Below are 24,634 nucleotides of genomic sequence, written 5' to 3' on the forward strand. Positions count from 1 at the left end.
GCCCATATAGATAAAATATTTTAGGTAGCACAGTGTGTATTTTCCAAGCATTACTATGACAAATTTTTGGTAAGATCATCACGTTTAGAGAGGAGCATGATATATAGCCTTGAGCAGAGGTCTATGAATCAGGAGATCAAGGCCATATTCTGTGTCAAGTCTGACTCTGTCTGGCCTTATACTAGCAGACAGTACAGTGGACTAGGACTCAGGAGATGAGTGTTTTATTCCTGGCTGTGCCACTGGCCTGCTGGGTGACCCTGGGCAAGTGACTTTGCATCTGTGCCTTCATTTCCACATTTAAGATGGGAATCATGATAGTGACCTCTTTTGTAAAGGGCTTTAAAAAAAAAACAAAAAACAAAACCCACCTACCCACCCAATAGATAAAAGCACTATATGTTGATGACAAGCACTATACATGAAGAGATAGGACAGGAATCACACTCATCCGCCTTATGAAACTCTCTACAAGGTTATGGGAGGAGATCATTCAGCATTATAATTAGGAGATGCTTTCTATCTAAGGCCTTACTTTCAAACAGTTATAAAACTAGTCTATAAAGTTCATGCAGAAATGTCTGGTGATCACAATATATTCAGAACAAACTAATTGTCAAGGGGATTCCCCTACAATAGGTGCTAATAAGGTCTCTTCTAGGTTTAAGTTCCATAATTCATGGTTATTCTTAGTCCACATGTGACTAGAGGTAGAACTTTGACTGGTTGAGGATTTAACACAAAAAAACAACACAACACAACACAGCTACCCACGGTTGAGTCCTTATTTCTGCCCCCACCACACCAAAAATAAAAATCTTAATTTTAAAATGTGGCTTAGTGTATGCATGCAATCCCTAATCACGAATATAAACTTGTAGCTCTCTGCTCATTTTGGTTTCCTCCTCAAGTTTTTGTTAGTACTATGAGCAGTAAGCTATTTTGATAATTGATTTCATTATGAAGGAAATAAGTTAGATACATAGTATTATATGGATATTCACATATGGAAGTGACCACAGACCAATTACATCTTTAAGTAGACTAGGCACATTTATTTGCATGTGTGGTTCCATAAACATGAAAACACTGAAGCAAAACACAGTATTGCCAGAAGCAATTTTGTCTGCCCTCACAGTAGCAAAATAGAACCGTACTTAAAAAGAGTAAGAGACCACTGAACTCCTGCCTTTGGAGTATACTAAAAAGGGGCCCCAACTCAGCAGTTTGGACACAGAGTAGCAAACACCATCTGTATCCTTTTCCCCTCCATAAAAGGAACCTTTATAGTGTAGAAAAGGAAAACAAAGAAAGATTACTACCAGTAGTTATAAATACTCCTATAGTTAATCATCCAATAAGAGCATGAATTCTCATGAGACATACTGATTCAACAGCTTTGTATTTCTGACTGTTTTATTTCTGACTATACTACAATGCAAAGTACCCAATAAGTGAAACTGCGATATACAGGTCAACGTTTTATTCCTCCCAATTACACCCATTTTAAGAATATTTCTTCTAAAACAAGAAGTTCAGGAAAAGTAAAAGCTAACTTTTTTTGCTAAATTTTACTATATTCTTAAAATCCAGTATAACTCAGTTTTGATCAGGAACAATTAAATGTGTACGTGTACTGATCTGCTTGCCATCATTACCACCTCTTCATTCATAGCTCTGAAATTTAAAGACATTCAGTAACAGAGCTACTCACACAGGGTTGTACATTTATGAAAATTTATCATTCCACGCTGATTACTAGAGTTAATGAGAACAGCAATGAACATAAACAGTTTTGACATGTACAGGTGATCTGTCTACAGCAAGAATTCATATTGTACCCAAAACAAGGTACAAACTGTTTAAAATAATTAGTGGTGGATAAAAACATTGACAGTTTAAATTGCATGTTTAATCTTGTAGCAACAAGTCAGCTAATGAAGCAAAGTTTCTTCACTGTGAACACTAAGTTTAGCTCCATACATGAAGATCCAATATCTTTGATAAAAATTTTTAGCTTGAAGCAGTATCATAAAAAAGGGAAGAAAAACAAAAACAAAAAACACATTGACGCCAAGTGGCAGTAACAGACTAGTTTAGATTTTGTGCCCCTTAGGCATCAATGAAACATTAGCACCACCATGAGGCAGTCAATAGATTTTCTGTTTTTAGCCATGACACACACCCACAGCCTTCAGTATTAATTGGGCAGCCAATTTAATGACCATGATACTAGTATGAATAATATTTTGGATATCATTGGTGTCTGCGCTCTCATGCCCAGCTTAAATAGATTCATGTTATTTGGTACTTGAGTTTCAAAGACATTCTGACCTCATTTGAATTGGTGTGACTACACTTAAACAGAACTGCTCCAGATTTAGACTGGTGGCAAAAACCCATCTTTAACTTTCAGCCATGGATGCAAAAGCAAAATCAACATTGCTGGATTCAGAAAGAATCGCTGTTTGAAAAAGGGCACTTAACTGGGGCCTTAGCTAGGTAGCTTGGGTTGCTTGCCTATACAGCATCAGTCTGCCTATTCCCCAAAATCTCCTAACCTACAACCAACATCAAGCACCTACTCTTATATGTCAAGCTACTTTGATTTAAAAAAACAAAACAAAACCTAAGCATCTTAGTTGAGTTCATCTTTCTCAGCTTTGTGGACTCACTAGGAAGGTGGTCTTATTTGTATTCCGAGATAGATGATCAGTAAAAGTCATAGTAACATTATAAACTACCACTAACATAGCTGGCTGCCTGATTTAATATAAGCAATACAGTTTAATTCCTTGTAACAGGGAACACAAACAGCCTTGCCAATGCACCACCTCAACACACACATCCCCACCTGCCCCCAGCAACGATCTACATAAATGCCTACTAAGAAAGCTGTTCACTTTGCACTACATTCTGTTTAGCACAGCCAGGTTCTGAAGGATTTCCACAGGGAATAAACTCCATAGTTGGGAATCCTTCACTAAGTCATGTCTTTGAGAGTACATACTTAAGAGACTACCAAAAAAAAGCCTCTTAAATATAAGAGAGAGGCTGATGCTGGAAGAAAGAAAGCCAATGTTCTCCAAACCCGAGTGCCTAAAAACTATGTACTTAAAGCTTTATTTAGACATCTTCAGTCTTAGGATTAGACTTCAGAATTGTGAATATTTAACGCCTCTCAATTTTTATTTTGGTGCCTAAACAAGGCTTTTACTTGAAACATCTGGTCTGAATATTTTTTGCTCGTCCTGTTCAAAAAAAATTATTTCACTCTCTTTACACTTGGATGAAGGTTTAGGGAACAACTTTACTGACCAAAAAAAAAAAAAATCTCCAACCACTGAACGATTCTGATGCTTGTGTGTTTGAAGTGATTTTAGTGTTGCAAAATGAAAATTTCACTTACACCTACAATTTTTGAACTACTTAAGGAACACTGTTCAGTTAAGTGCACCTGCTTTGTGTATGTCATATTGAGGATGGGGAAGGAGAACCATTACCACCTTTACTGATGTGAAGTCACATGGTAGGCTTCCATTGCTACATGAAAATGCACACTGGTGAGAGCCTGCCTGACTTGTGGCACCTTTGCTTGTATCAAAGTACAAGAATACTAGAAAGATTTTCAGAGATAAGAGAACTTGTAGGCCACTGCACAATTTAGTTATAATATCCAGTTCTAATGAATCTTTCATCAATTTTTGCAAGTCAGTTTTAAGTTACTGACAAAATAACTAGTTCTCTTCCCTCTCCCGGGTGGGCTCCCCCCCAACATTTTTCAACGTAGAGGCTACTTCATATTTCTCAGTGGGACAACTTAAAAACCTAGGCAGCTGGGTTCTCATCCCGATGCACACTGGGCCATTTCCTCCATTCTGGAAAGCAGGCACACTACTCCAGTTCTTGAAATATATGTTTTCTGCTCACAAGAATGGAGAGGATATTCAGGGAAACAGGACAACTCTCACACATGCCCCTACACATACAATATCAGACACTTCCTGTAGCCTTGGATATTTTTAAGTGTTAAAACAGCAATTGGTTTGTTAAGCTGCTGAAAATAATTTTAAAGTAATATTAAGATTTTTACCTGAAGCCACAAAATCAAAGAAATCCAAACTTTTAAATGAAATGACATTAGACAGACATTACCTGAATGCATACGAATGCAATTTATAGTGACTATAAAGAGGATAGCCACAGAGATATCGGAGGGGTATTCAAAAACCTCCCTACTAGCGCCTTCAACTATTACCATTTATAAGGTCTGCAGGATGAAGACTGTCGCTTGTAATGCTTATGAATGCTGGTCCCAGGAACTTCCGTTTAGCCAAATGAATTCAAGTGTTCATTACCTTTTCCCAACAAACTTTGGATTACATATACTAAATATCAGAAGACTCAATATTCTGCAATACTTAAGCAAAGCAGGATGATTTCAAAGGATCTAAGTTCCATGGTTTTGTAGATACAAGTCAGAGCCTCTAACTTCTAAGATATTTAAAAGAAACTTGCTGGATTTCTCCCACAATAGTTATTTTAAAACTATGTACTTTGTGAAAAGTCAAATGTTTGTTATAACATGCATTAAAAATCCTGTGTTCTAGTCCTTTTAAAAAAAACAAAACAAAAAAGGAAAAACAAAAGAACACCACAAGTGAACAAAGTTTTGGTCAAGGTTGGCTATGTGATTCAAAACTGAATTTAATCTGACAAAATAATACCAGGACAAATCATTTTATATTTATGAGAAAGATATTTAACATTCTCACTCAATTTGGGGTGATGGAAAAATATAAAAAACACTCAGTTTTAGATTAGTTCTCTTTTATTAGGTCAGCATTTAAGACAGCTAAAACATGGGAGTCTACATTCTTGAACAGGGTTGCTTGACATGCAAGAACAGGGTCTTATTTTTAGAGTTATAGTAAATACTGCTGCTGAGAGGCAGCACAAGATTATAGTATTTTCAATGTGGAGCTTTTTTTTATTATTCAAGTCTTGCCTAAAGTGTGGCACAATCAAAACATTCTGAACAGCTGGTTAGGAAGGTAGCCAAGATGTAAGAAAGATGTCTGAGCCTCCTTTTCAAGGGCAGCCAACTCTTGTACTGTAGGTGCCAAAATATCCACATGGCCTTTATAGGTTCCACCTGCCAAAAAAGAACCACACTATAAAGGACATGCTTGAAATAACTTGTCCGCAGTACTTAGGTTCAGTTGCAATTGTTCAGAAAGTTAGTTATTCCAGCCTTACTAACTTGCTACTGGCAAACTTGAAGCCCTCACCACACACAGTAAATCCTATCTGCTGCAGGTAAGCTAGAAACAAACTGTAATTATCTAGACAAAAACCAATTAAAATACCTTTCATAAACATGAGAGTTTAGAAGGTCAGTTTATTTAACTGCATTTATGTGATGGTTAAACACATGCTCAGGGCCATAAATACATAACCATGCTTTCAACTGCCTGGAAAGAATTCACGTGCTTATGTGCATGCAGCCACATTTTTATATAAATTTATATTTTGAAAAAACAGGATCCTGTATAACCCAGAGGGATGTTACATTTGATGGCCTGCCATGTATCACAGACAGTCAGTCAGATATGGAGGGTGGAGTGAAAATAATCATGGATGCTTTGTTTAGTGACATGGGCTCTTCCAAAAGGTTACATAAAAAGTGGTTATATAAAATTAAAAGTCCTAGGATAGGGATCGTTGTCAATTTATTGTTATTAAGTCACTCTTTCCACTAATAGAATGAACGTATTACTAGACTAGCGAACACTAATTAGTTGTTTACCGCCTGCAGCCCTTCTTTGTCCATATGTAACTTTCCCATCGAAGTCATCCACTGGTACTTTTATATCTGGCTCAACTTGGGAAATAGTACAATTCAGGTGCTCTTCAATCTCACCCAGCAACTAAGAAAGAAAAAATAATTCAGTCTTAAAGATTCTTCCATTTCTGAACCAGAAGATAGTATTATATTGTTCTAAACCAGTGATTACATTCAGTGGTTCCAACTGGAGTGGCATACATTCAAGAACAGAGTTTGCCCTGAAAGGAATAAAGGCTCAGAAGTGCATGCATACTAGCTTGGACTCTATGACCTCTTGAGTTCCATCGAGCCCTCCACTTCTGTGGTTCTCTCCCCTCTTCCTAAGGCGCGATTAAGTACATCTCTAGACAATCCCTGACAGCTGCATTTGTCTAACCTGTTCTTAAAAGCCTCCAGTGACAGGAATTCTACCACCATTCCAGGTAACCTGTTCAATTGCTTAACTATCCTTACATTTAACGCCCCCCCTTCTAATATCCAACCTAAATTTCCCTTGTTACAAACGAAGCTGATTAGTTCTTGTTCTACTCTCAGTGGACATATAAACAGAGCAGTGATCAGCTGTTTTCTTTATAACAAACTTTTACATTATTTGAAGACTTCTGTCCCCCAAAGTCATGTTTTCAACCATTGCTTGCAGGTCATGTTTTTTAAACCTCTTATTTTTGTTGCTCTCTGAACTCTCTCCAATTTGTCTACATGTTTTTTTAAAGGGTGGTGCCCAAAAAGTGGACACAGTACTCCAGCTGAGGCCTCACCAATGGTGGGGAAAGGGGAATTACTACCTCTTGTGTCTTACATATGGACACTCCTTTTAATACATCCCAGAATAGCCATAACTCTCTATGGGCAGATCCCCTACATCCAAAGAGTGCCCCTACTGCAGTGGTTTTCAAACTTTTTATACTGGAGACCCCTTTCACACAGCAAGCCTCTGATCGTGACTCCCCACTTATAAATTAAAATGTGGAGGGGAGGTAATTTAATTGGAGCTTAGGGCTATCAGCCCCATGGAGCTGACAGCTCATGACCCCCATGTAACCCCCCAAGGAGTCACGATGCCCAGTTTGAGAACCTCTTCCCTAACTTTAATGGGGCCGACCCACACAGAATAACTTGTTGGCTGAAACTAACTGCTTATTTTATTACATAAAAGGTATTATATTTCACAAGTGCAAGTTGCCATGAATTTCCAGCAATTTCATGTGTGACGTATCCCATTCAAAAAATCTGTATTTGTATAAAAGTGATATTCTCAGGTTAAGAGGAATGACAGATATAAAGATACTTTATCTTAGTAAATGAAATGGATTAAACAATATCAGATTTTTAATCCCATTTTATAACAGTCCACAGCATGTCGTTAGGAAGGTAATAAAATACATATCCAGAACAACATGCAGATTCTGAATGCAAGATGAGAATATAAGATTCCTATCAGTCTGTGCAATAGCAGCATAAATCAGCTGCACTTTAAGTTATCAAAATTTGATTGGGAATTATTGTATGAGGTGATATTACATTCTTGAAACGGACATGCAAACTAATAGTCACCAGTCTATTTGACTAGACCATAAGAGTGAGACATTCTGCTTTCTACTTTGAATCATCATTTTTAAACAGGACAGTTAAGATGTAATTAAAACATTCACTAGCAATATCTTAGCATAATGGAGTCAGTTATTTTATCCGTGAAAACACTGGACATAAGTCAGTGCCAAAACTAAGAGGCTAGAAAAAAAAAAGTTCTTGGATATTTATCATCAACAGGATAATAATCAAAATGAATTTCAGAATTTGTAGATTAAAATGAGATACGTATTCCCAACCACCACATTTTTCACTTTAAATAAAACTATTTTTAAAAGTTTCAAAATCTCATGGATGAAGACAACATGATCTATACTTCAATTAAAACTAGACTAGATCGATAATGCACATTCCTCAATCCTTGAAAAACTAGTATCAGCTATTTTTTCCCCTTTTAAATAAATAGGTGATATTTTTGAAAAAAAAAAAAACAAAAACAAATGAAAGATTACCTGCATCTCATTGTACCATATAGTGCAACCTCCATCTTCTTTCAGCCTGGTATTATAGCAACCCTTTCCACGGCTACTACAAACGTGATACCACACCTAGACAAGAAGTGAAAAATATGCCACACAAAAACAATGCATTTATTATTTTCATTAAATCCAGTGTAAGAACTACAATGCTCAGTTAAAGATGCAAGAAGCAGATGCACTAAACCAAAATTAAGGGTACAAACAAACTGGTGTTTTCCAAAGCAAGAGATTAAGTTAGGTATCAGCCACAATAAAAACTTTACTCAAAACAACTTTTGTTCCACCCAGTGCCTCTGCTTTTGGATTAGAATTACCTTCTCTTTTTCTGTTGCCACGAGGGAAATCGCCAGACCCATTCTGAAATGTTTGAAAGAAGTACTTAAATAAATATTTCTAAAGTGCATTTGAAGCATTAAACAAACCTCCTAAGACTGATGAAGGTTCCAACATACCTTTCAGCTCTGCCTACTCTCCCAATTCGATGAACGTAGTTTTGCTTTTCATCAGGGAGTGTGACATTGATAACTGCATTTTAAAAAAAAGTGGATGTTACCACATATAGGAGTATGACACTTCATAGCGGGAGCATACAACCCAGGTTGTACTAATTACTTCTAGTAATCATACATATTGTTAATTTATTCTGCCTCAACTCTGCTGTAATCCCTTTTTCCATGCATATAAAAAACAGTTTTACAGAGTAACAAAACAGTTGTTGACATGAAAGTTACCTTTAACAAATGATATTTTAAAAATTTTATTTTTCTTGTTTCAAACCGCCCTGCCCCAAAAATTATAACCAGCTCAGGTAGCAACACCTATAGTTAAGGTTGCTCAACACTTCACAGTATAAGACTGTTTTCTGGAGGAGAGGGACGGGAAAAAAAAAATTGATTATGTAGTTACAGACAGCAACATAACACATACATACACAAGATGGCCAAATTAAGATTGCCCATGAACTTCCTAATATTCGAATGCCTGATTTTGTAACCGTAAAGTTCTCAGTGTAGTTATTATATACTTGGCTTACATATTCAAATACTTAAGAAAATCCTTACAGAGTTCCATAGCTAAAATTCAGGTGTTAATCATATTTAGACTTCTTACCATAAGGAACACCACGGATATCAATTCCTCTAGCAGCTACATCGGTGCAGATCAAGAATCTGACATCTCCCTTCTAAGGAAAAATTGAATTCATAGTTAAACCCACTACAGTTTGTTTTTAAATTTCTCCCACCCTCACCTCATACTCACTTCAAGGGCCTTTAAATAGAGAATTCTTTGAGAGCTGGGTGATTTATTTAGCCTAACATTAGGTTCCTTTAAAAAAATTTAATTGGTCCTAGTCTTTAGAAGCTACACAATCAATTACAGTAACATGTCACAAGAGTTTAGACAATAGTGAACAATTACATCCTGGGCCTCTGGCTTGATGAGCCATTTTAATGTGGATGCTCCTAAAATTGGAAGACTGGTCATACACCTTAAAGCATGGCTTATGCTATTAATTAGACACCACATATGACATTACGAGCCCTATCCCATGTTCACAGGAGCAAACTATTTGCTTACAACTTCAGGTAAGTAGCAGGGAGTAGCTGTGTTAATCTGTATCCACATCTGAAGTGACGTTTTTACCCACGAAAGCTTATGCTCAAATAAATCTGTCAGTCTTTAAGGTGCCACCGGACTCTTTGTTTTTTCAGGTAAGTAGGTAGGCTACTAAAGTAGTAATCTTTCCACATTCCATACTGCACTGTGAAGGACTTGTTCACTCCTCTCTGAAACTCTGAGTAGCATGAAATGGAGAAGTGTTTGGGCAAAATGGCAGATACACTTTGCTCTCTCAATCTAGAGATTAGAAGGCCATCCGGCATCACAAACATCATTATGAAATAAACACCCTTATTGCAGTGGTTTGGGAGTATTGCAGTTCCACATCCAGTCATCCTAGTTCAGATTTGTATGGAGACTAAGAGAAACACCATAAAAATAGCCGGTATTTTACCTTAAATCTTTCCAAATTTTGTTTTCTTTCATGAGGTTTTCTGTCACCATGCAGACAGACACATGAGAACTGATGTCCTTTCCTATCTGGGCCTGAAAAAAGTTAGAATATTCTATTAAACAAAGAATACAATATACACACATTCAATGATCACACCAACAGCATACTACAAATATTTAGATGTTTAAGTCCAAAACTTATGGTGACAGTATTCAGATGTTGTACAAACAAAGATGACCTCTGTGAGAAGAGAGGTTTTAAATATGTCAGGCAGAAGATACAGTTCAGACATATCACAGTAATGTACTATTTTGTTACAGGACAGTTCATTTTAAGCTATTATTTGGCAAGTATAAGTGACACATGGCAAGTAAGTTTACATTTTACAGTACATGGATCTCAGGTGCCAAGAGGCCAAGAAAAGTTTGGTAATCATAGTATGCCACCAACGCAGCTGAGCAACTAGTGGTTAACTAATGTTACAGCTTTCAGAAAATTTTATAATTAAGACCTGAAACATTCTGAAAGAACAAAAAACAATTTGATATAAACATCTTCAAGTGTTAGTATTTCTTTAAAGCAAAAGTGAAAGACTATTTCAAGCCTACACAGTCAATTTTGAGATATCAATAAAATGGATTAAATAAGTTGTAGAAATATTACCTCCTCCTTGTTGCATAAAGTACTGCTCCATGTTATCACAGTCTATTTTAGTTCTGCAGAAAATAATTGCTTGATCCATCTTGTGTTCCTTAATTGCTCGAACAGCGTATTCTCCCTTCAGTATTTTAATAGCTTCAGACCACATTTCTGAGCATAACAAGAGATGTGTGTCACTCAAAGCATTTATAAAAATGCTATTTTCTAAGTTTATTACTATATGGTTTTCTGAAGGCTGCTTTGAACACTTATCACAGAAACCAGGTGTATTAGTATGGATGGGTGCCAGGTTTGCAGCACTCACTTCCTCCTGCCCCAAAGAAAAAGGGCGAAGAATTCTCTTTCCTCAGCACGGGGAAGTTACCTTCTCTCAGCCACTAAGATTGTCTGCAGACTCCGGCAGACATCCCTGCCTCAGTTATATTCAGATTCCATTTTCAAGCTTTTCTTTGCTAACTTGAGGACTAGCAACTCAAGCTTTTTCTTAATTGGACTATGACCTAATCACTGGACTCTAGGAGCAGAGACATGATATACCTTTTTGTAGGGCCTCTCTCTTAATGCAGCCCAACTCTGCCTCATGATATCTTCTAAAGCAGAGGTAGACAAACTTTTTGGCCTCAGGGCCACATCTGGGTGGAGAAATTGTATGCAGGGCCATGAATGTAGGGCTGGGGCAGGGGTGTGGGAAGGGGTACAGTGAGCAGGAAAGGGCTCAGGGCAAGGGTTGGAGTGCAGGAGGGGTGCAGCAGGGTACTCAAGGCAGGAGGGGTTTGGCCTGGCACCACTTACCTCGAAGGGCTCTGGGGTAGCAGCAGCAGCATGCAGCGGGACTAAGGAGGGCTCCCTGCCTACCCTTGCCCCATATTGCTCCTGGAAGTGACCAGCATGTCTGGCAATGGCTCCTGGGGGTGGGGTGAGGCAGGGCATGCAGCTCCACCACGGGCTCCCCTCGCCTATGTGTACCACCCCCCGAAGCTCCCATTGGCTGCGGTTCCCCATTCCTGGCCAATGGGAGCTGTGGAGGGTGGTGCCTGCAGGCAAGGGCAGTGCACAGAGTCTTCTTCCCTCTTATCCCCGCTCCCCAAAAGGGGTGGCAGGGAGCCTGCCTTAGTCCTGCTGCGCCATGGGGCTGGCAATCCCACAGGCCAGACTGAATGCCCTGATGCGTCAGATCCAGCCCATGGGCCATAGTTTTCCCTCTCCTGTTCTAAAGAATACTATTTTAAAAAACCACTGCTCTGATACCAAAATGTTGTTAAGACCTCAGAATAAGTTCAATTACCTGGACTGTTAGCACCAGGCCTTGTATTATCTTTTGCATGTACCTCATCAGTCTAGAAAGAGAAAAAAAAACAAAAAACATGTTATTTAATTACAGCAGTACCTTCAAAACTATGCAAAAGTAGCAGCAATTTGCATTTTATTTATTAAACACCAACAATCTATTTGGCGTTTAAGACACAAGACAGCCACTGCTCTGAAGGCCTTGCCTAACATTAGGAAGCATGAAAGGTGAAGTTCTTGTCCCAATAGAATCAATGGGAGTATTGCTGTTAGAGTTGCCAACCCTCCAGGATTGTGCTGGAACCTCCAAAAATTAAAGATTAAATCTTTCATTAAAGATTATGTCATGTGATGAAACCTCCAGGAAGATGCCCAACCAAAATTGGCAACCCTAATTGCTATCAACTTAATCGGAAGTGAAATTTTTGCACTGAGTTTTCAGATGAATTTTCCTATCTCTAGGCCAAAAGTAGTTTGAATTTTGGGAAATTTAGAAAAATAAGTGTCAATGTTTATTTTATAGATATTGCTTTACCTCTATGTTTCAGTTTACTTAGTCCAAGAGCATAGAGCAAATGAATTGCATGGCAAGAATTATATCTCCTGCTCCTTTCTCTAACCTACATTGATTCTCTGACTGCTGAAAGGGAAACTACAGTATTCTGAGGGAGAGTTACAAATTTATATTATTCAGGAGTTAAAGATACTTCAAAAAAAGTGTACTTAAATATAAAAGAGTAAAATTCAAAAGAAGTCAACAAAACCACAAGAAAGCCAATTGTAAAAAACAGCGTTGTTTATTTTTAAACCAGAACAAAGCCCTTCAGGAGAAAATACTCAACTAGAGAAGTCAGTAATAAGAAGTGAGGCAAGTGAGTCCATATTGGTTACTAAAGCAACTCTCCTGAAAGCTGAATACTGAGAGAGTCACATTAATTCTAGCCAAGGCAGAAAAAAACCCATCCCCACCATAACCAGCTACATGAGAGCAACAGGAAAGTTTAGATGACCAATGCCAAGTATTTATTTTTATGGAGTTTGTACGAACCTATTCAAAAATTATATAAGTATGGTAGTTATGGAGAAATGTGTGGGCAAAAGGGAAAATGCTTGTTTTCCTAAATGAATTTTTCGAAAAAGCCAAACAAGAAGTTGAGAAAAACTAAGTATTATATAAAGAAATAATGTAAATTTATGGAATTACCTTTAAAAGCAAGTTTCAGCTGCATTGACAAATGCATGGACTCCCTCCAGTGGGTAGTTTAAGACCTACCACATTCTCTCTTAATCAAAGATTATTGGCTACAGAATTATCTCAAATCTCAGTGAGTTTTTAAGTAATTAAGTACTTTACCCTCAACTCAATAAGGATAAGTTCTCATCAGATATGTTAAATTTAAACACTGCAAAAAGTTTGCCAAACGAACCTGGCTTCTCCATGTCACCTTGGAATGGTTTTATGAAGAGGAAAATTTGCCTCTGGCTGGAAATGCTGGGGTCTAGCCATTCTCCTTGTGAGGTTAAGGATGGTCAGATGTTTTAATCAGGGAAACTGAGTCTTTATAAAACTTCAAATCCAACCCTGGGCAAGAAAAGAGTTTCCCGTTCCCCAGGTTAGCCAATAACTGCAGGCAGGGGCATTGTGAAGTATGAAGGTAAACATCAAGGAAGAGGTCATTTCTTTGGCAAAGAAACATGAGGCCTCCTCAGAGCAAGTTTGCCTCCTCCAGCACAAATAAATGCCAGTAGATCCAAGAAAGTGCAAGCTCCCCAGTTAAAGCCCTGAGCTAGAGAGCAGACTAGACACACAGAAGCTACTGAGAACTTCCAGTGGTGGAGCTGGAAAATAGAGTTCCTGGGCTCCTGTTCTGAGGCTATAAGATCACAGAGTGATGACTGCCTCTGTAATTATTTTGTTTAGGGTAGCAGGGAATGAGGTCAGTTGTCCATGTCTCTCAGAAGAGAAGCTTACTCCTGTGCTGCAGTGGGGCTGGATTGCACCAGAACGACATGCCAGCATTTTTGCTGCATGATGGATGTTATTTTGTTCTCCAAATGGCAACCTGCCTCACACTCAATGGAGGATGTCATTTGGTAGAGCAAAAGGTCACCCCTCTGCACAGCATGTGCGTAAGGTCACGTTGTCAGAGGTGTTGGGTGGTTGCCCCATTCAGGACTACATCCTGCCCTTATTTGAAATTCCATCAAATGAATAGTTTAAAGAGCAAAAAATTACAAAAGAAAAAAAAAATCTATACGCTTCGTTTAGCCAGGCAAAACTGGTCAATCTGAAAACAAGAGCCTAGAATTAATCAGCCAAAACTGACACTGCAGTTGCCAATCTCCATCTGTAAAGCCCATTAGGATAGTTGGTCTTGATAAGGGCATGGACCACCACAGCAAGGTCTACATTAGAAAGACTTATTTACAGACTCCTGACCAGTCACAGGGGAAAGATAATACAGGCCACAATGTCCGGGCTATGGAACACTATACCAAAAAAAGCCCAGGTATAATGCTTTCCCCTGCAACTCAAACTCATTAAAGTTTGCTGGCAATCAGGTCTCTTTCATCCAGATTCCTAGTTGACTCAGGCACTGCAAGTGCAATAGTCTTGCAGAATTTGAGTTTTATTAGATCTGCAATATTATGTTGACAACATGGATTTCACACTACAATCAATACCCCAAATTCTATATTCAGATACATGTAGCCATTTCAACAGGCTACAGTGGCAGTTGGTCCCACATGGTTAAGTTCAGGTTCTAGCAGTTTAAATCACTGTGTAGCCTGAAAGTAAAAAAAGTTTTTTTTTTAAATTAAGTTTCATCTATTGTGGTATAATAAGCAACTACAAACCACTTACCCTGATATGATTCTTGCCAAGCCTTTCCCATTGTTTGTCATTTTTAGGATTCACAGGAACAACAACATGGTGCACAGTTTCTGGGACAGAATCCTCTCCTTTTAAGTCAACCCAAGTGGGGAAATGCATGATCTTCTCAGATAGTTTCTTCACATCAAAAGAATGTAGAGTTGCAGAACACACAATAACCTTAAGAAAAAACACAAAAAACGAACACTTTAGGGCAAGAAGTTTTACCAAAGCTATGAACACCGTAATAGGTGACTTTTACTGGTCAAGAGTTTAGGTGGAGAGAATAAAATCCAGAAGGGTCTTGTAGGTTGGTGACAGTGTGGTATCATGCAGAGAACTTTTTGCCTCCCTACTTCTGACTCTATAGAGGTTGATGGAAACCAGCCATATGAAGATCTTTCTGGCCAAGTGAAATAATTACTCCATTGTTCTCTAAAATCAGCTGCCCACTCATTCCTGGTCAAGAAAAGTAGCATTATTGGCAGCTAAAGAAGAGGCAACACAGAGCAGAAATGAAGTGTATATATCTGAAGAATTGTTATACATCACATGGGTACTTTACAATTTTACAGATCTCTAAATGTGGACATTTTTAGGGTTGGCATGTATCTGTTCCAAGTATAATTTTCATATGAAAATGCCTACAGTAATACTGCAGATTACGAAAGTTGTTTTATCACCACTAATTTGAGTTACATCTAGAACCAAGTAGTAGACTATAGTTCTAGTGTTTTGTTTTTTAAAAAGGTCATGCACTTTTTTCATAATGAGGAAGTACACAGCTCTTGATGGCATTCTATGTAGTTTCTAGCCTACAAATGTTCTCTTTTCAAATTGAAAGCATTCTTTTAGTAAGAGTATATTTAAATAATGTAAAAATGTATGTTTCCCTTTACATTGTTGGGCTGAAATGGTTGGTTATCTTGAGTAATTTTAAGATGCTAGTTTTGAACTGAGCCAAAAAATGAAAGCCATGAAGGACCAGCAGATTAAAGTCAGGAGTATCTTCTGTAAACACTAAGAAACAGAAATAGTAATTTCAGGAAGTTGCTGACTTTCTAAATAAAAATCCGACATTATACCTTTAATTAGCAGACAGTCATCTATAAAAAACTATTAGAATAAGATAAAAAAGTAGGTAACCACTTATGGTGGAAGGTAGATTCAGAGAGTTGTAGGCCAGTATATCACAGGCCATTAAACTGTACCCAGTTACCCCTGTAATGAGCCCAATAACGTGTGAACCAACGTTGAAACAAATAAAAGAAAGTGAACACAAAAGTATTAACTACCCCATAAAAGAAAAACATGCATCTCACTGATAAAATTCAACAACTTGTAACATGTTAAAAAGGACTGCTGATTATAATAGATAGCATTATACCTGCAGTCTTTTTCCATCTGAAGTTATCTGAGGAATTTGACCGTGGATTCTGTTTATGAAGTCTGAATAACCTTGGAGAAGAAGGCCATCCTACATTGGGAATCAAAAAGAGAAGCTACAATACCTTTTGTTAATTTACTCAATTAGACAAACAAATATTAGAATATAGACTCTGATGCTCTTTTAAAACTCTAGTCTGGCTAGATGGGCTAGTCTGGCTGGGACAGCAGTACCAGGGAGATGACTGGCTCAGTCCATACCTTGGATGCAATGCAAGTGCAGGAATGGGGCATGCTGCATTTACAAACACTAACTAGTATAACTAACCCTGAAACACAAGGATATTGAGCTGTCACGAATGCATTTACATACATAATTGCTTTAACTCTAGGGCAATGAAAACTTCATTTTTAACAGTAAATGAAATTGCCACAGATAAGTTTTGTTCTCACAAGCAATACCACAATGTATAAACCTAAATATGAGTTTTTTCTTTACTTACAGCTTCATCAAGAACCAGGAATCTAACTTGAGATAAGTTAAGCTTTCCAGTTGACACCAAGTCATCCAACCTTCCAGGGGTTCCCACAACTATGTCCACCTATAAAATATAAAAGGTTTTTTAAGTACATTTAGCAAGTCAAAACTTAACACTAAATTTAGGAAATTCCATGCAGAGTCGGAGTGTTGCGATTAAGGTTGCACAACCCTTTCCATTAAAAGACCATGTTTTCAGTTGCTGTTAGCTTTATAACTTATAACTATATTTGGTTCACACTAAATATCTTTGGAACCACTGTAGCTGAAACTTTCAACTGTTTCAGACAACAAGGTTGATGAAAGGAAAAAAAATCTTCCAGTCACCTAATTGAGAAGCTCTAAGTCCTCCATGCATTGATGCAGAGACTTGATATTTTGCAAGGGGGAGGGGGGAGAATCACCTTTGTGATCAGTGAAATTATTTTTGCCATTCCTTTAACAATATATCTAAAATTTGGCCAAGCCAAAAAAAAAAATCCCAATTAAAAAAACAAAACCCCTGCGGGGCCAGATGAGAGCTTTAGGGCAGAATGGTCTATAGCCAATAGGGCACAATCTCCTACAGAGCCTGAAATTGAACCCAAGAATGTTCAGTCTCTACACTATCAGCAAATACCTGTGAAACCCATTAATAAAATGGGTATTGCATCCGCCTCTAGGGGCTGATCCACATTAGAGGATAACAGCCTACTTCTGCTACCAGTTCCTCCATTTGCTTAAGTGGAAAAGGTCTGCTGTGGCCTCTAAGGGTTTAAACACACTGTTTATAACCTACATGATAGAAATCCCCCCCCCCTTTTTTTTAATTAATATAAAGGTTGCAAAGTCAAGTACCCAAATGGCAAGAAAAGCCAGCATTAAGGCTGCCTGTGCAACCTTATTTGGCCCCCTAGTATGTATGCATTATATGATACCAGTTTAATTACATGATCACACACTATTTTTTTCAACAGGACCCTAGCCTTGTTTAGTGAGCAGGATGGATGGTGTTCAGGGGATGAATCACAGTGGAGTAATGAATGAGCCTATTATTTCTAGGCACAAAGCCAAATGTACTCCAATGCATTTTATAGATACATATGGGATGTGTTTCCCATATCAAGAACTGCAGTCACTTCTGGGGTCAAACAGTAGCAGATTAGCACAGACACACTAAACAAAAGCTTAAGACTGAAAAATGAATAAGACTGCAGAGAATATTTAGGTAAACTAAATGTCAGACATTGTATCTATTAGAATGCACCAGAAAGAGGATTCTAATTTGTAAATCTCTTGAGTTTGAAGAGGTGAAAGGACAGTTTTCACTAAATCTATAAAGCAGGCAGAACATAGTAAAGGTTAGAATTTCTTTAAGACACTAATAACGACCTCGTGCTATAGGACCTTTAATTACTGTATGTGCTTAGGACCTTGGTTTTTACAACTCCTCTGAAAGATTGTACCTTCAGCAACACGATGTTTAACACCATGCTGGGGCTCAGGTTCTGATCCAATACAGACAGAAAACAGTCATTTCCTTCAGTGCCTGTATTTTCCTTAAACGTATCCCATACAAGAATAATACCGCTTAGCTTAGGAGACCTGACAGGATTATGGCTGGAGGTGATACGATTTTGTCTTGGTCTATGAATTACCTTACTCATAAATGCACCTGCTTTTCTTACAGAACATAAGGTTTGTATTTCCCCCCACCCACCAGGTTTAATTCTGCTAGTTTCCAGACATCCAATTAAGGCTCTACATTTTGAGGCCTATGTGTCTCAATGCCCAAAGCAAAAAGCTATTTAGTGTTACAGTAAGCCAGCATTACCATGGCCTACATAGGTAAAAACAACAGCAGCATGACAGCAAAGCTTATGTAATGAAACCCTTCCTCACATCTCCTCCAAAACAGGGGAGACAGGGAGGAGGAGGAGACAACGACAAATTAGGATCCTTTTTTGGTGAAAAACCAATAGATGCAGTTTCCAAACTAATCTAGAGACAGAACACAATTCCTGAAAAGCAGTACACGTATTTAGATAATCGGGTACACAGCTACAACTATGAATTGTGTTAGGTTTTTGGAGAATTTTTTTTTCTTTTCTTCTTGTTCTTCTCCCCCAGAACTGAATGACTAAAGTTAACAGCCTTAATACAAATTAAAAACTATTTGCCTTACCTGGCTTAATTTGATCAATTTCTCTGTCTGAGGGAAACAAAACACTAGAATACCACAGTAGTTGGGCAACATACCACTCATTTCATTTTATCAGACTTACAGAAGCTATATGGAGTGCAACGTTGTCAGGGAATTTGGGCTGTGGAACACCACAACTATAAAATTTAAGTTAGTGATAAGAACACAACTTACACCATTTTCCAGAATGGAAAGTTGATCTCTTGCAGCAACACCACCAATAATTAGGAGTTCCCTAAAACAGAATTGTAGAAAAAAAACTTAGTTTTTGAAACTTTTATATTTGTACGTTATAGACATATCTTATTCTCCAGACTGTGGCCCTTTGTGTATCCAACAGAGTAACTAATCAGCTGGCTTGGTATTCTGTACACCATTATCTATACGTACCTCACGCTAGAGAACTGTGTTTAAGGAGATTACCCAGAGCTCTTCTTCACCTCTGTGTGAGCTTGAAAGCTTGTCTCTTTCACCAACAGAAGTTGGTCCAATAGAAGATATTACCTTACCTACCTTGAAACTCCAATATCCTGGGACCAAAGACAGCTATAACACTGCATATTTTTAAAGAGACTGATAAAAATACTAACTTGTTTTAAACTAAGCATCAAGAAAAAAAAATAATAGCACTGGATAAAATTGTGACCTACAATACATATGCACATATTTAAGACCAGAATGTGATTGAAATTCACACTTCTGGAATTAAACAAACAGTAGCAAAATGTAAAAAAAGGAATGTGAAATTACAAGAGTGACAAATGCATTAAACATCCCTATCCTTTCAAAAGATATGTATAAGATTAAACGTACACTATATAATTTATGACATGTTAAATTATGTTCTCAGAAATTATGAATGCAGCGAGCTATACATACACTAATCAAATCTTCTAGCTCTACAATTCAGTGCTCTCTTTTTAAATGTAGTCTTGAGTTTGCTAATGTTTCTTCATTTGATCAAAATATTTTTTAGGTAAAAAAAACTACTTTAACAAAAAACCACACCACCTCCATAATGAGCATCCACATATAAACCACGTGACTTGTGCCCTGATTACACTAGAGCAAAAGAAACAGGTCTATTGTACTAGTTCATTTGTAATGGGGCTATAATAACCTGCAAAAGCAAAACAAGGAGAGCTAATAATTGATGTTAAGAAGTCTGAGGTATTTAATGCCTATTTTGCTTTAGTCTTCACTAAGTAGTAGTATGGTGGCCAGCTACTCTATGTAATTAATATTAACAAGGGGGAAGGAACGCATGTAAAAATAAGGAAAGAACAGGTCAAAAGAACATTTAGGTAAATTATATCTATATTTAAAGAGGCAGAACCTGATGAAATTCACCCAAGGATAGTTAAGGAACTAGCTGAAACAGAGGACTAGAAAAGGGCAAACACAGATAGGTGCTATAAGAAGAGGAACAAAGAGGATCCAAGGAATTATAGACCAGTCAGCCTAACTTTAATACCTGGAAACATACTGAACAAATTAAACATTTTGTAAGCACCTAGACGATAACAGGTTATGAGGAATAGTCAGCATGGATTTATTGGAAATAAAATCATGCCAAACCAACCTAATTTCCTTCTCTATGGTTACTGGCCTAGTGAATTGGAGGAGGGGTGAAGGGGGGGGGGAAGGAAGGGGAAGAGAGAAGAACACTAAAATCATGATATATCTACTAGTCAGGCTTCTGATATAGTCCCACATGACATTCTCACAAGCAAGTTAAGGAAACGTGGTCTATCAGAAGTTACTATAAAGTGGGTGCACAACTGGATGAAACACCATACTCAAAAAAAAGAGTAGTTATCAATGGTTTGCTATCAAACCGGGAGGGCATATCTAATGGGGTTTCACAGGGATCAGTCTATCCAATCTTTTCATTAATGTTTGGATAATGGAGTGGAGAGTCTGCTTAGAAAATATGCTTATGACGTCATTAAGCTGGGAGGGGTTGCAAGCACTCTGCAGGACAGGATTAGAATTCAGAATAACCTTGACAAACTGGGGAATTGGTCTGAATTCAACAAGTTCAAACTACTACACTTGATGGGGTATGTATGTGGAAATTAAATGCACAACTACTGCCTGGGGAATAACTGGGTTGGTGGTGGTACTTTTGGAAAGGATCTGGGGGCTAGAGTGAACAAAAAACTGAATGAGTCCACAATGTGATGCAACTGTGAAAAAGTCTCTTATTCTGGGTTGTATTCATAGGAGTGTCATATGTAAGACATGGGAAGTAGTTATCCTCCTCTACTTGGCACTAGTGAGGCCTCAGCTGAAGCACTGTCTCCAATTTGGGGTGCCACCCTTTCGGAATGATGGGGACAAACTGAAGGGAGTCCAGAGGAGATCAACAAAAAGTTGTCAGGGGCCACTGAAATTAGGAAAAGAAATAAATGGGCTTAATCTGGGAGATTTAGGCTAGGTACTAGGAAAAGTTTCTAAGCTATATGGGTAATTAAGTATCGGAGTAGGTTACCTAAAAGGTTGTGGAATATCCATAATTGAGGTTTTTAAAAAACAGGCTGAACACAACACACACACACACACACACACACACACACACACACACCCCCTCAGCGATGGTCTCTAGGTATACTTGATCCTGCCTCAGTGCAGGGAAGTTGCACTTGACCGCAAGGTCCTTTCTAGACCTACACTTCTATGATACTGTGATTACTTGTTTTCTTCCATTTTTCAAACTTAAGGGAGCATTAGACATACATTTGACAACCTAAGGCAAAACCCCAAACACACACCACATCAGGTAGAGATGGCCTAAACAAATATCCACTGTTTGATGATCTAGCCTTGACGCTGCAACTATCCCCCTAATTTCCTCTCTACAATTTGCCCCAGTCTCCATCTGCTTCATCTTGGGGGCACATGAATCTTAAGGCTGACCCTGAAATCATACAACCTATTTGGATAGGTTTTGACATCATCCATACGGACCAAAAGTAACTGGAATGTTACCTGGATTGCAGATAACATTTGAAGAGATGTTACCTTAATTTAGGATTATCAACGTATTTCTTGAATTGTTTTACGTTGTTCAAAGTTTGTTCTGCTAACTCTCTGGATGGTTCCACAATTAATGCTTTTGGAGCATTAGGAAGGTTCTTTGTTTGAGCCACTTGTGCATTTCCTAGAGAAGAAAACATTTGTAGTTGAGAGAGTTAAATTTCACATCTTTAAATTCATTGTTAGAAATAATTTTCCAGACTTGACAGTTCAAAAACAAAAAACAAAACAAAAAAACACACCCTTGAGAATGCACCTTTTAAAGGAGTTATTTACTACGTTTACAAAAAAAAAAAATCATTGCTATGGCCAACTTTACTCATTTGCAGCTAGTAGAAATCTTCACCTCCAGATGTACATTTTGTACTAAAAGTGTAATTCCCCACTCAAAAACAAATCAGAGCAAGACAAATGTTCATATTACCGATACAGCATGAACCATTCACTGGTCATCCTTTAATGAAAAACTGCTAATCCTTGAAGTGGGTGTCTTTTTATAACTAAGTTGAATTCCCATAAATTGGAGTTGGATATGCATAGACTAAATAGCTAAAAAATGCCAACTTCACATGAAGTATTAGACTATATAGAGTTAAGACTTAGGGTGAGATTTGCAAAAGTGCTCCATGTTAACCTAATTCTGCTCCAACTGAAGTCAATGGTCAAGCATCAAGTGTCTTTAATAGGCACAATTAGGCCAATTCAAAGCCTTTCTGAAAAATCCCACTTAGTCTCCAGACTATCCTTCCCCCCAAAAACATACCTGCGTGCTGCGATTTCAGAACATTTCCATCAGGAGCTTTGCAAAGAGCAATAAATCCATCCTTTGGTGGAAACTTAAAGTCTTCTTCACCAAAATTGAATTTCAATTCAGCATTCTGAAGTAAGTAAGTAAATAAGTAATAAATAAATAAATAAATAAATAGTTTCACAAAACATTTCAGACATTGTGATAAAATTATATTATATATAATCACTTCCATAAAATATTTGTGGGAATCAGCCATAAGTCCATAGTAACATAGTAAAGCTTTTTAATCTTTTTTAAAAAGCACACCTCACAAAAGTGAGTTGTAAACAAAGCTGAACATAAACCGTCTGATGGAGAGTTTGGATTCGTTTGTCTATTTCCTGCTCTTGTGGGGTGTTTAAGATATCGGTTTTCTTCTGAATCGAAGTCTCCAATTTTAATATGACGTAAGCCCCTTGTGAACTTCAATATTTTAACCATGCCTGACTCATTGAGTAGTACTGCCTTTTAAACTGCATAAATTGATTGCATCATATCTAAGTCTTTGACTGCCCTGAAAAGTTTCACTGAAGGGACTTCATACATTAGACATACATCATAATAATTGACAGCATTTATAACTTAATAATCAGTGGAGAATGCTACACTAATGCACTGTTGTAACATTAGGGTTGAGAATTTAAAAGAAAGAGTTAAGGTTCTTAGCAAATTTTCCCACCTACATTATACGCTAGCATTTTTGGCTATTCTTTTAACTGTTAAGTTACTCAATGATTATAGAGTGGGTGGACAAGACAGTAGTGCTGAGAGAATTAAATGTTTACTTGAATATTGCAAAATGCAAACTTACACTAATTTGTTTACCAAATCTGAGAAAAGTTAAAACCCTAACCCTTCCACACAGTACTCCATTTCTGTGAGAGGACAACTTCATCAGCAGATTGCTGATAGAAAAGATGCAAGGAGCAGAGTGGCCAATGAGGTGGAGATAGTAACCAAGGCAAGAATGCATAAGATTTTATATAAAAAGAATAGTTACTGAGTATGATCAATACTGGATATTTAAAACTGGATTGGAACAATTCTCACGTGATTATATATTATATTTGTGACGGATTCATAACTTACCTTCAGAACACAGGCTGCAAAGAGTGCTTGGCTCTTTATATGTGGTGGGATTTCAAATGCAATGCCAAGGTCTTTCCCTGAGAACATAATACATTTAAAAACAATTAGGGTGAAAAGTTAGACTGTCAAAAGAAGAAGAAGAAAAAAAAATCAGAACTTACCATTTTTGGAGAACTTTATTTGCCCCTTGTCTATATCCAGATAGCACCCAACTGTATCATGCATAGTGAATTCCTACAATGGAAGACAGATTGAAAACAGAACAAACTGATTTAGAGTAGTTTTTCTTTTTTTTTAATAAAATGTAAAGTGTTCAGATTGTTAATCTTCAGAGTTTATCTGACCCAAACTGCTTCACAAGCAGATACTGTTTTGAATTTGATTTAACACCCACAACTCTTCTCTGAACAGCACACTTTCCCTCAAAATATAAGTGTGTTAGAATAAACAAAATTGGCATCTTAACATACTTAATGTTACAAGAAAGTCTGATTTCACATAATTAGTTTGTTCATAAAACCAAAAATATACTTTTGGAATAGATTCAAGTGTGAGTGGAAGTGCACTAAATATGGATTTATTAGACACGCAATCTCAGTTTATGACAAATCATGCAAGCCTACTTCCATGTCAATTTATACAGGTACAAACAAGAGATTGCACTGAACATCTTTCAAAAATATTTAATGTAGCACCTCTTCAATAACCCTTGGGTTATTATAAAGTACTTCAATTTTAGTAATCAGAAAGTTGTTTTTTTTTTTTTAACAGCTGCAAAAGCTGCAATGCATAAGCTTTGGACAGTTCACCAATAATATTAAAGATAATTATTAAAATTAGGTTTCTGCTGAGTTACT

The 24,634-nt window shown here is 37.4% G+C and overlaps 1 protein-coding gene across 2 annotated transcripts in view; it reads right to left on the reverse strand.

The window, feature by feature from the left end:
• Positions 1-4,813: 4,813 nt before the first annotated feature.
• The window catches only part of DDX1 (DEAD-box helicase 1), a 32,525-nt gene continuing 12,704 nt past the window's right edge, over positions 4,814-24,634 (reverse strand). For both annotated transcript variants that reach the window (XM_084624304.1, XM_084624303.1), the window contains exons 10-26: positions 23,939-24,011; positions 23,778-23,854; positions 22,662-22,776; positions 21,884-22,022; positions 19,034-19,094; positions 16,643-16,741; positions 16,141-16,230; positions 14,745-14,933; positions 11,877-11,928; positions 10,595-10,741; positions 9,932-10,023; positions 9,028-9,100; positions 8,370-8,442; positions 8,232-8,274; positions 7,891-7,986; positions 5,810-5,930; positions 4,814-5,155 (exon numbers count right to left, since the gene is read on the reverse strand). In XM_084624304.1, the coding sequence (XP_084480430.1) occupies positions 5,025-5,155; positions 5,810-5,930; positions 7,891-7,986; positions 8,232-8,274; positions 8,370-8,442; positions 9,028-9,100; positions 9,932-10,023; positions 10,595-10,741; positions 11,877-11,928; positions 14,745-14,933; positions 16,141-16,230; positions 16,643-16,741; positions 19,034-19,094; positions 21,884-22,022; positions 22,662-22,776; positions 23,778-23,854; positions 23,939-24,011 (1,671 nt within the window). In that variant the 3' untranslated portion in view covers positions 4,814-5,024. The remainder of the gene's footprint in view (positions 5,156-5,809; positions 5,931-7,890; positions 7,987-8,231; positions 8,275-8,369; positions 8,443-9,027; positions 9,101-9,931; positions 10,024-10,594; positions 10,742-11,876; positions 11,929-14,744; positions 14,934-16,140; positions 16,231-16,642; positions 16,742-19,033; positions 19,095-21,883; positions 22,023-22,661; positions 22,777-23,777; positions 23,855-23,938; positions 24,012-24,634) is intronic.

This window comes from Lepidochelys olivacea (assembly GCF_965140295.1).
Source record: "Lepidochelys olivacea isolate rLepOli2 genome assembly, chromosome: 3".
NCBI classification, from domain to species: Eukaryota; Metazoa; Chordata; order Testudines; family Cheloniidae; genus Lepidochelys; species Lepidochelys olivacea.